The sequence below is a fragment of the Chanos chanos genome, chromosome 4 (genome assembly GCF_902362185.1).
Source record: "Chanos chanos chromosome 4, fChaCha1.1, whole genome shotgun sequence".
NCBI classification, from domain to species: Eukaryota; Metazoa; Chordata; class Actinopteri; order Gonorynchiformes; family Chanidae; genus Chanos; species Chanos chanos.
The window spans coordinates 6,326,535-6,341,720 of NC_044498.1; the positions used below are offsets into that span (position 1 = coordinate 6,326,535).

Here is a 15,186-nt window from a genome sequence, read left to right on the forward strand (position 1 = left end):
ATGAAAAGCGAAACTATTTCAGGCTGGAGAGTTAGCAAGCTAGTTGCTATATCAGGGGCAGAGCATTCAGCTGTGTTTCAAGTGAACGTTCAAATGACAATTCAGTAGATCTGAATCGATCACTTCCAACTTCACGATTACAGCCCCTTTCCATTCGAAGATAATCTCACTCAGCAGTGTAACGTTAGCTTTTAATGTCATTTAAAAATCTGTATTTCACTGGCATTGCAGAGCCCACAGACTATAACCATGTCCCAGGCCACACTGTTAGAGGAAGTCGTCCAGTGGAGTCCAGAGACGTGTCAACGAGAGCTCAAATCTGTGCTGCCTAAACTTATCATATCCTTTCCCATGCGCAAAAAAAATTGAAATGTGAAACATTTACTATATTTTATTAAAGCTCACATAATGTGAATGAACAATTAAAAAGAACAAATCTTTAACTTTTTGTACTCCTTGCACCGTAACACAGAAAGCTGGAAAGAACACATCGGTTAGTACAGTTTTTATTTATTTATTTTTCATTTACGTAGCGATACCAGTTGCAGTTACTTCACGAGGAATGTAGTGCTGCTCGACGTTGTTCAGAAAAGAGCATGTAAATATTTATTTTGGAGCTAGCATTAAGGCACGTTAGGACATCGTTTCCAAAATAACAAAGTGACAACGTTTGCTTTGAAGCGGCATATCCGAAACTGCATGGTGCTTATTTGTTTCCGATCACAGATGTCCTTCGCATCGTAACAGACTTGTTCCTCCCTCATCTTCCTCTGTCAGAGATGGAAGAAGAATGTTTCTCCAAAGTCTTACCCAAGGTCTGCTTTAGAATGACAATCATACACTTATTCTCTTTGACTCAGATTGCATCATGTACACATTAATTTTTTAACTTTCCTAATTACAGTTCTAATGTTGTGCTGCTGTTTATCCGTGTCCATAGGCAGTAAGGATTTTCACGAACCTGCTGGAAGAGATCTCTAAACAAGTTGGAGGCCTGTCTAGTCAGAACACAGAGCTGCATGCATCTCTTCGCAACATTCTTCAGGTGTGTTGGCCATGGATGATCATTAGTATGTTTAACAAAAATGGGAGACCAGAAACCTTATGAAGCAGACTGAAGATAGTAAAAACAGTACAACAGAGACCTTGTTAAAGATATGTCATTGTTATGGTTGAGTACCATGATGAAAAACGGGCTTGTAAATGAACAATAGGTATGTGCGAGGCAAGGTTTCATGTATAATTTTCACAGTAACATTTTAGAGGAGCAGTGACTCTCATGTGGAGTCAAACCCGTCAAGTCACTGATTCCCAGGTTGGACGACCTCAGTGTGATCAGTGCTTTACAAAGAAAGTGAGGGGGTTGTGGCTTGTGAATTCCACTGAGGTTGGTGTGGATCGTCCCATGACTGAAGTGATCACTGTATAACCAGATGATGGTGAGGACCCTAGAGGCTCTGTCCGGTTGCGTGCGTCACGTCTGCTCGGTCGAGGAGCCGGTTTCCCTCAGCGCCATCCGCACCCTGCCTGCCTGCACTCTCAGGATCCTGAAGGAAACCTTCCGACATTGTAAGGTACTGCAGAGGAAATAATGTAATGGCCATTCATCTGTCACTGCTGACGTCACCGTGTTTGTCTTAGTTCTGCTCTGTCACATAGTGGTCATAATTTTTTCATTTTGTTTAATGTGTTTTTTTTTTTTTAACTCTGTTGCTTGGTTTGTTTAGGAAATCTGCCTACAAAATTCTGTTCACTGGAAATTTTGTATTTACCGTTTAGCCTTCTATAAGAGCTCTAGTAAGTTGACAGAAAGGTCTGACAAATGCAGGTACGTTCAGTATTTTGTGTGTGCGTGTGCGTGTGCGTGTGTGTGTGTGTGTGTGCGCGTGTGTGTGTGCGTGTGCGCGTATGTGTGTGCGTGTGTGTGTGTGTGTATGTGTGTAGGAGAGTGAGGTGGTGTACAACGGACGGCTGTCTTTAGTCGGAGACCTGCTGCAGGGAATGTTCAAGGAGGCCTACTCACTACAGAAAAACCTCATGGAGCTGCTGGAAAAGATCAGCCTGGAGAACAACGCCTCTGAGGACGAAATAGCAGACATGGTCACTGGTGCGTGTGTGTGTGTGTGTGTGTGTGTGTGTCTTGGCCACACTGTTTAAAACAACCTCTTCAGTTTCCATCAGTATAGCTCAGCTGTGATGGACACACACGTTGATTGTAATGGCCATTGAATAACTTTGAATAACACGTAACACAGCAAATAACTTTTCAACTCAAATGTGCTTTCACCCACAGTCATACACAGCCTGCTGGATATTTGCTCCATTATATCAAGCCTGGACATCGCTCTGCACGCCAACACGTGGAAGTTTATTATCAAGTGAGTATAGAGGCTCCCATTGCTTTCACCTCAGCTCGCAGTAACATCACCTTACGATTGTCCGGTCAGTGAGGACATTTCCGTAGAGCTGGCTGTAGAACAGTTAGTCTGTCTACACCTTGCGGATTCACACGTGATATTTCCTGTCTCATATTGGCCTAGGTCATTGGTTTGGTGTAGTTTTGTTGATAAATGTCTCATAGGTTTGCTCAATATTTTGGGGGGGGGGGGGCAAAGTACAGTGAGCCATTCCCAACATTCAGTCAAAAGGCTCATCTCAGACTCAAAGTGTCTGACTTAGTTCAACTTTGACGGTGCATTGATTGAGTCTTGTTTCAGGCAGAGCATAAAGCACCAGTCTTTGGTGGAAGAACGGATACAACACGGTGACATCGTCTCCAGTTTGTGTGAGGACTTGTTAGCTTCCCTGCGTAGCTGTCTGGAGCTGGCAGAGCAGATAAAACGGGTGAGGCTGCAGGTACACAACACAAAACAAATAAACAAAGCCTCCTTGTACATCACGCATTACAATTTTTGATTTTGTAAATGATTTTTTTTTTTTTTGTAACCCACTAAGATGATTCAAATGCCTTTGATGTCAGATTTAGTTTTTTCCTTTGTTCATTATTTGGCATAAAATAGGTAATTGATGGAACAATGGCACACCTTCCATAAAAAAGATTATTATGGTTAGTGGAACCAGTCAGTCTCAAGAGGAGTTTCTTCTTCTTTTCCTGCGTTAATTTCTGTAGAATAACGATTTGTGTTTTTCTGTCAACAGTACTCTGCCTTTGATAAATCATTATTCAGCACTATGTTACTGTTGAGTAGGAACGAGGAATAACACTTCTAATACTTTCAGATTCCAAATGAAACAGTTGTCCTTTTACTGAAAGTTTTTTTATCTCTATAATGCCGGTTTTATGAGAAATTATGTTGTGACTGAGAAGGATCACAGACTTTTTTCTCATTTGTCTGATTGTCAGAGGGGATGAAAGAATTTCTCATTAGTTCTTCCTTGCATTGTTTCTTGTATTTTGGGACTTTTGCTACTAAAACAGGCCATTGGAAGCAGTGCAGTTAGTATGTAGAAACCATTTCAATAATCTGCTGGTTTTCTTTCCTGTTATGCTTCTTCTCTGTCTTCCTGCTTTACAGGAGACAGCTCACAGCCCAGAATATAAGCTTTTCCAGAAAACCACAAAGATGTGCAGGTTTTTTGCCAACACTTTGGTCCACTACATAAAGGTACTTCAGACAAACTTTTTATTTATGAATAAATTTAAAACTGTAAATGCCAGTGTCACTCAAAGACATTTTGTGTTTTCTCTTTTCCTGCTGACAGGAATTTAAGGCTTTCCTTGCTAAACAATGCAGTCGTTTTCATCAACTCTACCTCCAAATCCTAAGGTAACTTTTATGATGGCTTTTAAACATGTGAAACTAGGCCTTGGCAATATGGACTAAAATTTATATCATGGTATAATTTGTAGCACAGACGGTGACGGTATATATCACGGTATATTCGTTTTTCTTAAAATTTCAATATAAATGCGGCTGAAAGGGGTAAAGCACTGGTATGGCAACTGCATGGCAGCTATTACTGTCCTCTTAGCTGTATTGCTAGGACATAGTCTTCACCTAGCACAGAGGTATTTTAAGAACAAGTATACAGTGATGGCATTTGTTATGTCGGTCCACCACTGACATTTTTTTCTCGTCAGGGCAGCCTTTGGAAAATGCCTCGATTAGTCGATAGATTAATCTATAGAAAATTAGTTATTAGTGGCAGCCTGAGCAGTCATTACGTAGTGATATTGAAAGAAAAACATTTGTCATAATGAATTGAAGCGTTTTAGAAATCAAAAAGGTAAAATCATGAAAACAAAACAAGGATGTGGCCAGTTTAAAAGTATTGATGTCAACACATTTTCAGCGTCCGTGTCATCGACTATGTCGACTAATCGTGGCAGCCCTACTGTCTAGGCTTCCACGCAGTGAAACACCTCATGAATTTCGTCCTACCACTTTTTGCTCGAGGGACGTGGTTGCGAAAACAGCAAGAAAGTGAAGGTCTGCAGTGGTCTGTTTGCTCTGACCAGAGCCGTTGAGAGAGTTTCTGCTACGGCTCTGGCCCCGACTATGTTCATGTAACATGTAAACAGCAACCCGTGTTGATGTAGACTGAAATGGTTGCCCATACATCTTTTAATCATATACATGTTTTCATGCTACATGGAGCCTTTAGCCTCTGCCATCTTGGTCAGACTTTTTTTGTTACTCCCGTCTCTCTAGAGAATGTCACACACCAAACACAACTGATTGGTTCTTACATGGTTCTCATTTGGATAAAGTTGGGGATTCACCATCTCAATTTCCCTTTGCTTTGCCACATTCGCTCCGATTTCGCCCAATCAGAACGAATTTCGCCCCCCCATACAAGCTGAATGAGAGCGAAACAAAATTCGCTGCAGTAGAAACCTACCGAAGGCTCTACTGGTCAGGGCGATATAGTCAAAATCCATACCGTAGGGCAAATTCATGCCGGTGTGCTTTCTATATCGTTTATACCGTCCACCCTTACGTGAAACCTGTCTGTGCGTGTGCTCCAGTGCTGCGCCTTATTCTACCCACCCTGATAGCGGGTGCGTTTTATTATTTGTTAGTGTTGTTTGGTAATTTCGACTGTTTTCATGGCAACGCTCTTATTTGTTTCTGTTAAATGTCATTGCTAACTCTTTATTTTACTGTTATAGCTTTTTATCTTGCATCCCGTTATTACGCCCCTCTTTTCTTACTCATTCTTGACTCACTTTCTAAACTCACTCTCTCTCTTTCTCTGTCTCTTGGACCTCCTTTGTTTGCTTTTCCAAAGGGGAGTTGAGTGTTTGACCTGAGTGAGATTTCCTCAGTAATTCCCTGTAGGAAATGCGTAGGGATAAGAATGTCAATACTGCCAGGTCATTCCCGTGATGGTGCTTACAGCTGATGTTAACGGCCGACAGCCACTGCCGTCATGCTTGGCTCTCTGGTCCTTTCATGTGCGTACCTGTGCATAGATGCACTTACAATAGTGTTTGTTCTTTTATTTATTTATTTTTTTAATTTGTCAGTAGATCTTATTATTAGATCTTATTATTGATTATACTTATCAACCAGGCATTTTCACTGTTGGTTTATTTTTCTTTTACATTTTTAGTTGGGTCTTTGCAGAGTATGTGTAGATTGAAAGATTTAAATCTCCGTGATTGCACACACAACCACTGGGCAGCACCCGGGGGGGGGGGGGGGGGGGGGGGGGGGGGGATGGTTCCCTGGGGAGTTAAGCACCTTGGGCACTTGGTCGCGTATGTTATACTGCCAGTCCTGGGAATCAAACCAGCAACCTTTTGGTCTCAAGCCCACTTCTCTAACCATTAGGCCACAGAACCTGACAAAGGGAACTAGGCCTTTTTGGGAAACTGGTATACATACTGGTATTATGTGATACTATGGTCAGATTTTTTTTTTTCCGTAATCAATTTGGAAAAGTAAGACTTTGTGGGTCAAATGACTTCTTTCTTTCTTTCTTTCTCTCCCTCTCCCCTTTCTTATCCTCTGTTTTTTTTCCTCTCTTTCTCTCCTCAGTAAATTCCCCCCCAGTCTGTTTGTTGCGGCTGCGCCTCCTGCCCTGTGTGAGGAGCTCAGTGGAGCAGTCCTGGTTCCCATGGATGCCCTGCTGACTCAACTCTTACACCTCAGGGCTTTCGCTGAGTCGGTTCTGGCCAAACACCAGCGTGAGTCGGACTCACCTCAACCTCACTTCACCTCACCTCACTTCACCTCAACCCCCCTGCCCCCAGCCCCACAACCCCCAAACTAGATACATGAACACTTCCCTGCCACATGACCTTCGTCAGAGTCCATCAAAACAACATGATGTTTCTCATGTTCACTCCTCAGGTCTCAGGACCCCGACTGTGTTTTGTTTTATGCCAGCGTGATGGTTATGTAACGGTGTTTGTGATTTAGATAGATTGTCCTGAAGCCCCTTGCAGGCCGTCCGCCGTTGGCTTTGCGTTGGCTGCATCCTGTGCTGCCCCGTACAGCGCAACTGCATGGTCACTTATGACATGCCGTTCCACGCACTGCATTGTTGAAGTGTCTTTTAAACAGAACTAAAGGTCAAAGAGGTCATGACTGTTTGTTCTGTTTCTAAAGACAAGTTTCATTGTTGCTGTTTTTTTATTTTCTCATGTTTGTCCTTTGGTTGGAGTTGTAGGATTATAGATAAAAGTTTGATAATTGTATCTAGTAGATACTTCTACCCTAACTAACAGTAATGCAGCTGATCATAATTCTAGATAGACATCAAGAGAATGGAGTGACATTAACTAGTGTAGAATATTTAGGTCTATCAGTACATTGTTTGCAACTTGTAGTATTGTGTTATTATTAATAACTAAAAAAAAAAAAATCTATTTATGATGTAATATTGTCTGTTTTGTGTTGTAGATGTCAGTCCGGAGACTCTTCTCCCTCAGTGTCTGCTCCTAGTAAATGTTATCAGTAAACTGTCCTCCCAGCCAGAGGAGGCACTACAGCTCTGGGCGGATGGAAGCCAGTTTCCGGAGGACACACCCAGGTGAACATTTCTATTTCTAAACATTTTACCCAGGTAATATTTCTACCCCTATTCTAACTTCATTTTAGAGGTCAAGGCATACTCCTAAAAAGTTTGCAAAACCATTTTCGTTTGTTGATATTTTGGGGGGGGCGGAAGCCTGACAGTGACATGGTTCACACGACAGGCTCAGCTGATATGAAATTCAGAGTTACACTAACAGATGTTTAGTCTTTTTCTCTCCCCCCCCCCCCCCCCCCAGTGTTTGGTATTTCCCATATTTAGGGCTGGGTACCAAACTTAGATACTTTTATGGCACAGACCGACTTAGATACTATCGAGTATCGAAAAATGCCTTCTCATTTGGTGCCAAATTTCGATATCTAAGGAGTAAATCTTATCAGCATCAGTGCACCAGTAAGCATGCAGCATGTTTGTACCAAGCTCAAATAATGCTGGCGATTGGCCGTCTGCCATAACTTTACACAAACACGTCGTAGAAGCATGGAGGAAAAGGACTACATTATGCCCAGAGACGGGGCTCACGTTCATGTGTGGTGTTGTATTTTGAGAGGCTTGACTACAGTGTGCGGTGCATAGTAGGTACAAAAATGTCCGAGGGTGTGTTCACACGTGGCGTCTCTTTTGATGTATAACAATGGGCGGAGCATTTTTTCAGGATGAAAGAAACACTGGCAGCGTTTGTTCCAAAAAGCAGTCGAGAGCGTCTTTTGTCGCCATAACAACAACAGCTAACAGGCTAGTTCTGCTAACGACAAGCAGTAAACACAAACGCTTCTCAGAAACTCCCAGGATCCGTCCATTTTGACTTCAAAAGGCCTCTTTAGGGTGAATATTATGATACAGTTGAACTCTCATGTCGTACAGTCAAATGTGCCAAAAAAATAGCACAATTGACTTCTCCACTGCTACCTTCTCCATTTTTGGTGGCTGTTATGGGAAACGACAGGTCTCACTACTCTGCTTGTGATTGGTCAGATGTCAAAAAGTGCTTGATGCAGAGTGCTTTGTACTGTAATATTTTTTGTTGGGGTGGCAGTGGTTCAGGAGGTACAGCAGTCATCTGGTAATCTGAGGGTTCCCAGTTGGATTCTAGCTTTTATACATTTTTACTTATTGATATGTTAACAGACAACAACAAGTTGTGGTAAATAGGTTTATGTTTTTTATGTTATGAAACTGCTTTAAGTCTGTAAAAATGCTGAAAAATAAAACAAGGAAAAAAAAGATTTGTACCGTAATGTGTAATGTAATTTTCTTTTTCTTAAAATGGAATTTTGTAAAATTGATATCGAAAAAAGTATCGTTCGGGAACCAGTATCAAAGTCAAGGTAAACATCTTTGAACAATACCCAGCCCTATGCATATTCGCAGCTCTTCTTGTTGTAGATCAGAGGCCTCATTACAGAAATTTCCTAAGTGTTTCTTGTTAAGTCTGTATGGCAATGAAGATGAGGAACATGAACACAGAAATATAATGATTGAAACGCTACTCAAACCGTACGATGACGCTTTAAATTTCCCGGACCATGTATTAAGGGATATATATCGACTGCCAAGACGATTAATTTCGAATTTGATTGTTGTGCTCCGCCCGGCTCCGCCCTTGGTTCCTTTTAATAAAGCACTTCTTCGCTTCGCTTCGCTTTTTTTTTTAACTGCGCCTGCGGTCCTCAGATCTCCGCACGCTGATGAGACGGCATCCGCCGCCTCTTGCCACTTCAAGTCTTTGTCATGAGACGATAACTGAGGAGAAAACTTCCCGTAAAGGTGGGGTTTCCTCTCCTCGACCGACATGATTAATGCCTCCGACTCCTCGCGGCTACAAGTGTACACCCATCTTTTTTTTGTTCATAATTGCAATGAGAACCGTTGATCTTACGCTGAGAGAGCCGTTGATATTTTGGCTCGTCCATCTCGAGAGGCCTACCAGTACATTCTAATCAAAGGTACAGGCAGTCTGGTGTACATTCTAAGCATTGATACAGGCATGACGGGACGACTGCTGATCGAAAAGTCGAATTTACAGTTGTAGTTAAGATTTCTTAAGATAAGATAGGAGACCTGAGAGAGGTTAGGACACAGCCATGAGATTAGGAACTACTTCTTTAATAGGAAGAAAGGAAAAATCCTATCTTTGAAACTTAAGAAACTTAGGACAAGCAGTTAGGATATTTTTCTGTCATGAGGCCCCAGATCTGTAAGATGTGTTTAGTCACGGATACAGATTCATTATCTTGAATGAATTTGCACATGAATTGACACTGTGTCTCTCTCTCTCTCTCTCTCTCTCTCTCTCTTTCCCCAGACTGTCAGTATTTGAGGCGTTGCTTCTCAGTTTCCGGCGTTGTCCGGTAGAGCGGGCCGTGCCGGTGCGGTTGCCGGGGGTGATGCTGCAGGGGCGGGCTCAGGGTAAAGTCAGTCTGCATCAGCACGTGTGTGTGCATCTGTGTGCCTGCATAGCCGTCCTGCCCCCTCGACACTTCCCCCTGTTGGTGAGTATGCTCCATAGCTCCTGTAGGGCTCTCATTACGTCACACTTTTCTATTTGTTTTATAACCTGCTCTTCATTTTCACCCGTTATTGTCCAACCTGATTTCCATTTTCACATCGTTAGTTGTGGTAACTTCAGGGGACTTGGAGCCAAGGAACCAAAAGTCTGAAAATATTAGGGATAACCTAAAATGGTCTCTCTCTCTCTCTGTCTGCCTCTCTGTCTCTCTCTCAGGAGCGGTCATTGTTGGGTGCCGTTCTCCAGTCAGACACGCAGACGGCCGTCTTGGCCACCGACGTCTGGTGTTTCCTGGCGCGGTGAGTGCGTGTCCTGTCAGACATGCCCACTCTTGAACCGCAGGGCGTGCATCTGGGGGAAAGTCCCCAAATCAAATCTATTTCTCTCATTGGTCTGTGTGTATGAGATATCAGGCATGAGAAAGGGTAAAATATCCCTCTGTCCCTCATGTTCTCTCTCTCTCTCTCTCTCTCTCTCTCTAGTTATGGTACAGCGGAGTTATGTCTACACCACAGCCTCCTCTGTGTACACCTGGTGAGTTTAGAATGTGACCTTTTTCTAAACTCCTGGGTTTTTTTTCTGGGACTCTGGTCCGGCGCAAGGGACCAGAAGGCGGGCCGTCTCTCACCGACACCCCAGCAGAGGCGACAATTGGCGTCAAATACAGCAGGGGTGAACCCGGGCGCCTGTCTGTCAGGGTATATGGGAGCTTGTTGCCTAAAGCTCCCAGCCCGATCCAGTTTTGGGTTACTCGTGAGGAACGAGAGAGGCCCTACACAACACTACAAAATGCTCCAAAAAAATCTCTGGGCCTAACAAAGTTACAAGCAACAGATTGTCTGGCCTGTTTGGAGCAGAATGTGTGTTTTCAGCTCCTGGTGAAGTTTCATCAGGAGTTAGAAATATTTTTTTGCCTCAGCAAAGGCAGTTTTGGTGCTTCTCGTTCTAAGACATGTCCCTTTCCTCAGCAACCATCAGACAGGCAAGACTGCCAGTTCATCTAACGCGTCTGTTCTGCTAATTTAAGTCTAACCTTGGCTTTTGTCTCCATCAGTCGCCCTTCAGATAAAAGAAATGTTCATTGTGATGTTAAGAAGCATCTTATAGCCACTTGTCCACAAAGATAATTGAAGTGACTCTTAGAGCAGAATGTGTTATCTCTGAGCAAGGGCAGCTCACCTCCTTTGTGGTGTTTTTGGACTATTCAAAGCTAAACATGACTGATGCAAGGACGAGTCATGAAGACTCAGGATAGCGAAACAGTAATTGTGGCTATGATGTGTGGTAAGGAGTTATTGTTTGGCTTGTCAGATAAAGTCCTGTCCTGGGGAGAGTTACCAGCTGTCTCACCTGGCACTCCTGCTAAGACGTCTGCTCTTTCTCATGACACCAAACCACCAGGTCAGAAACTCTCACTTCACAGGACAATGCTGGACAAGGGCACTATTGTTTTCTGTGGCCTTCTGGCTCTCTCTGCAAGAGTTATGTGACTGTGTGTATGTGTGTGTGTGTGTGTGTGTGTGTGTGTGTGTGTGTGTGTGTGTGTGTGGAGTGTGCATCTTAATGTGTATTATTTATGCGAGAATATATTTTTTAAATGTTTTATGATTTTAAAGTGTTTAACTATGTTTAGGTAATGAATTGATGTAAATGGTGGTGTGTATTTCTCTCAGCTATCAGCTAAGTGTGTGTGTGTGTGTGTGTGTGTGTGTGTGTGTGTGTGTGTGTGTGTGTGTGTGTGTGTGTGTGTGTATGTGTGTATTTAGATGGAGTTGGTCGAGCACTTTCCTCCATCTCAAGAGGATCACCTGTGTGTCTGGCGTCACATTCTCCTCAGGTCCCTCTCTCAGGACGCCCGTCAGCGGGTGGAGGGGGACGTTGTCGGCATGGCGACGGCGGCGGTGGAAGACTGGCAGCGGAGCGGTTGGAGACTGGACGGACTGGAGAGAGTGGTAAGTGCATCAGGACCCCAAATGAGAGAGAGATGGTACGTGAAAATGAGATTGTCTGCATACCTTCTGTGTTTTACCACCTCTTTGCTGTCTCTCGAGGCCTTCGTTTCGTGTTTTTTTTTTTTTTTTTTTTTACTTCTAGCGAAATTGCCGGCACTGAAATTCTAGCGTATGGTGTTTGCAGTGGTGGGGTGTGGCCTGTTTTGGCTTAGCTTTCAATTAAGAGTGGTTATCGGAAAGGGAAAGGGAAGAGAACGCGGGAGATCAAGGTTACTGCTGGAGTAATGTGTTTATATTTTTCAGCACCAACCCTGAACAAACTCAGATAAGCTGACCCAGAATTTTTAGTCCCAGGCCACTGGTTGAAATCTAAGTGCTTTTCATATGACCGCAGAGAAGTCAGGGACATAGTCTTGGCTGTTTTAGACATTGTTATACCGCAGGGTTTACCATCTGTCTCCCAATTACAAATGCATGAACCTTTTCATTTGATCATACAGCAAAGATCTATTTGTATCTCTGTGTCTCTTTATACCTCTTTATTAGTGTGTGTGTGTCTATAATGAAACATTGTCTCTCTGTCCTCTCTGTCTTTGCTGTTGTAGAACAGGGTACTGGAGTGTCTGCTGATGGTGATGAAAGGAGAGTCTCTGCAGACTGAGAGCACTGTATCCTCACTGAAGGTTCTCACTCAGTTATGGAGCCGTATGTGTGCCAGCCAGGTGAGCCAGACAAAGACGCACACACTCACACAGACGCGACTCAATAACATAAAAGTCAAAGTTTGACGTCTCACACACATTTTCAGTATGCTTGTCTGACTGCTCTACGACAGGAGATAACAGTAGATATTTTGCTTCGTTTTTGTTTGAGGGTTGGGGTTTTTTTTTTGTTTTTTTTGTTTTTTTTTTTGCTTTGCTGTTGACTGAAATGTGTCAAACTTTATTTAAAACTTGATTTTCAGGTTCAGACCTATCCTGGCATCCAGCGTTGTGTGAAAGTGCTGTTGTCAATGTCAGCAGTTTTGATTAAAAACATGGAGCCGCCAGTTATATGTCAGGTAGCTGCTAAAACACTTCCCTATCAGAATTCTCTCTCTTTCATCCTGTTCTTTGTCTAGTGTTTGGTCTTATTTAGCCTATAACAGACTTCAGTACTGGTGAGGTTTCACAATAAGAACTGCTAGTAAAGCGAGGCAGTTAACAGAGTATGATCTGATTTGGATTGTGGATGCGTGTGTGAATTGCAGGCCCTGGTGTGTCTGAGTGGCCTCCAGCTTCACCAGTGCCCTGATGACCTTCTCCTGGCTGCTTTACAGTTCCTCGCCTCTCTGGGAAAAGTCTTCTTTCCTTCCCATATTCAGGTGAGGGACTTTTTATTTTTGGTTCTGTTTCGTCAAGAACCTTTTTGTTTTCACAAGTTGGGTGTGTTTTTAACATCTGTGGTTTCATATCTCACCTTTTATCTTTGTTGGGTGTATCTTGGTTCTCTTTTCCTGCAATCTGTTAGTTTATGCACATGTCGGAGGCATATCTGCCTTTGCAGCAGAAGTTAGAATGTGCTTTAAAAGTTGCTGACTTGTGATATACGACGCTGTATCTGTTGCCATCAAACAAATATTAAATTAGCATGAGAAGCACTAACTCTCGGTTAACCAGATGACTTGGACAGACATCAACACTGTCCAATGAGGAGTGTTTCTTAGCTGTTCTCGTATTGGACGGTTTTGGAATGTTAAGTCAAGAGATTTGGCCAACCGTGTGTCCACCTCCCTCTAGTGTTCATTTCAGGTAAACGTGTGAGGCACTCCATATGTCATCCTCATCCTGTCTGTGCGTGCGTGCGTGTGTGTGTGTGTGTTGTGTATACCTCAGTGCCAGGTGTTCCCACGGCTGAGTTCTCTGTTCAGTGCCCTACTGGCACACGAGTCCTGGCTGCTGCACCAACATGCCCTGGAGGCTTTTGCACTGTTTGCTGAGGTGAGCCTCTTCTTTCACCCATAACGCATTCAACTTATTATTCAGTTGAACTATTACCATTATATTTATTCTCTGTCGCATTAGTCTATATGCATTCTGCTAGCTTTTTCTCAAAACTGCTTAAAGACGCCTCTTTAATATTGTGTTAAAGCTGACCAATCACGAAGAGGTGATTTCTCAAAGCTTAATATCAGAAGAGACCAAAACCAAAGTGGTAAATTTCCTCAGCAAGGTATGAAACTTTTTCACCCCTACAGAAACACATCTACAGGTTGTCTTTGGCATTGCGGAGTGAATGACAGAATTAATGAATAATTGTGTGTGTGGTTTTTTTTGTTTTTTGTTGACATGATATTTGTAGTTAACTGCGGCGCAGGAAGCAGATGAGGCCCGTGTGAGCAGGCTGAAGTCAGAGACGGCCGTGTTGGAGAGACACACCGACAGACTGGAACAAGAGGAGGATCCACCTGCGGACGTTTCTGCTCCCGAGGTATGGCTGTAATACACACACACACACACACACTTCTGACACACTTCTGTTACTCACACCTATAAATGACTCGGGCAGCAAACTTTCCCCATGCTCTGTCCAAACACTCCATCCTACTACAGTAGTCTTCCTGCGTTTGGGAAGAGCTCTATTGTTTGGCGTTTAAATGTGGTGTTCTAAACCAGTACAGAAGTCATTCACTTTGGGAGGATATTTACTTTTTCCTTCCTCCGCAGCCATGTTCAAAGCGAGCGCGGCAGGAGACCAGCACAGAGGATGAATGTGAGCGACACCTTCAAACAGCGGAAAGCGCCTTGAAAGCGCTGCGTACGTTAGTGGGGTCCGGCAACCCCCCAACTCCGCCGCAGTGGGTCACCGTGAGACTCCAAAACTTGCAGACTCTGATAACCCAGATCAACACGAGCAAACCCGTGAGACCTTAGCACTGACACACAAGCCATACTCCTCCTCTCAAGTGTACATTAACTCTCCTTTCACTTTCTGCATGAAAAGGACCAGAGGTGTACGTGTGGTGTTTTTTTTTTTTTTTTAATGTGTGTTTCTTTTGCTGTGCACATCAACATGGGGAAAAAAACACACACACAAAGCTGTTACATACTAATGTACATTTTTGTCAGGTATTGTCTGTGCAGAGTCCACTCTCGGAAATGCTGCCCTCACATGAACGTTGTTGTCGATTCTTTGTGTTTTCTTTTATTAAGACGGAAATGTTTTCACCTATGTCGACTCCTGAGACATTAAATTGTATATTAAACTTTATACCTCGATCATCTCGCTCTGCGCTGGTCTTTATGGCGACACGTACTGTTTCATGTCGTCACCCCTTAGCTTTGTCTCATTAACTGCTTAAACTGCAGAAAGGCATTGCTTAGGATCTACCCAGGAACGTCCTTCTTAATCAGGTTACAGTCTTTTCACACTTGCTCAAAGAAAGTTTGAGTGTTTGAGCATTTTGTATCGGCGTGAAATTGGGCTAATGATGTTGAATATGTGTCTGGGCAGATGTTTTTAAGGGGGGGGGGGAAACAGATCTAGGTCAGACATTACCATAAAACCTTTTTATTCCATCAGCAGCTGAAAATACAAATAAATTATCTCTCTTTCACTCACTCTTGCATACACATTTACACATACACACCCCAAAACCCGATCATGTGATAGCCAGTTTTCCACATTGGACAGGCGTGACCTTCCGTAAGGCTAATTGTCATACAGGTCAAACAGAAAGAT

The 15,186-nt window shown here is 43.2% G+C and overlaps 1 protein-coding gene across 1 annotated transcript; it reads left to right on the forward strand.

Annotated features, from left to right (window-relative positions):
* Window positions 1-14,378, forward strand: firrm (fignl1 interacting regulator of recombination and mitosis). Its single transcript, XM_030770864.1, has 25 exons — window positions 1-81; window positions 232-339; window positions 454-493; window positions 727-815; window positions 941-1,045; window positions 1,434-1,574; window positions 1,945-2,107; window positions 2,294-2,378; window positions 2,718-2,856; window positions 3,537-3,626; window positions 3,724-3,788; window positions 6,006-6,154; window positions 6,873-7,002; window positions 9,311-9,497; window positions 9,731-9,813; window positions 9,997-10,048; window positions 10,826-10,915; window positions 11,281-11,466; window positions 12,072-12,188; window positions 12,431-12,526; window positions 12,716-12,829; window positions 13,341-13,445; window positions 13,597-13,677; window positions 13,807-13,935; window positions 14,172-14,378. The coding sequence occupies exons 1-25, from the start codon at window positions 1-3 to the stop codon at window positions 14,376-14,378; spliced, it is 2,832 nt and encodes a 943-aa protein (XP_030626724.1).
* Window positions 14,379-15,186: the final 808 nt, after the last annotated feature.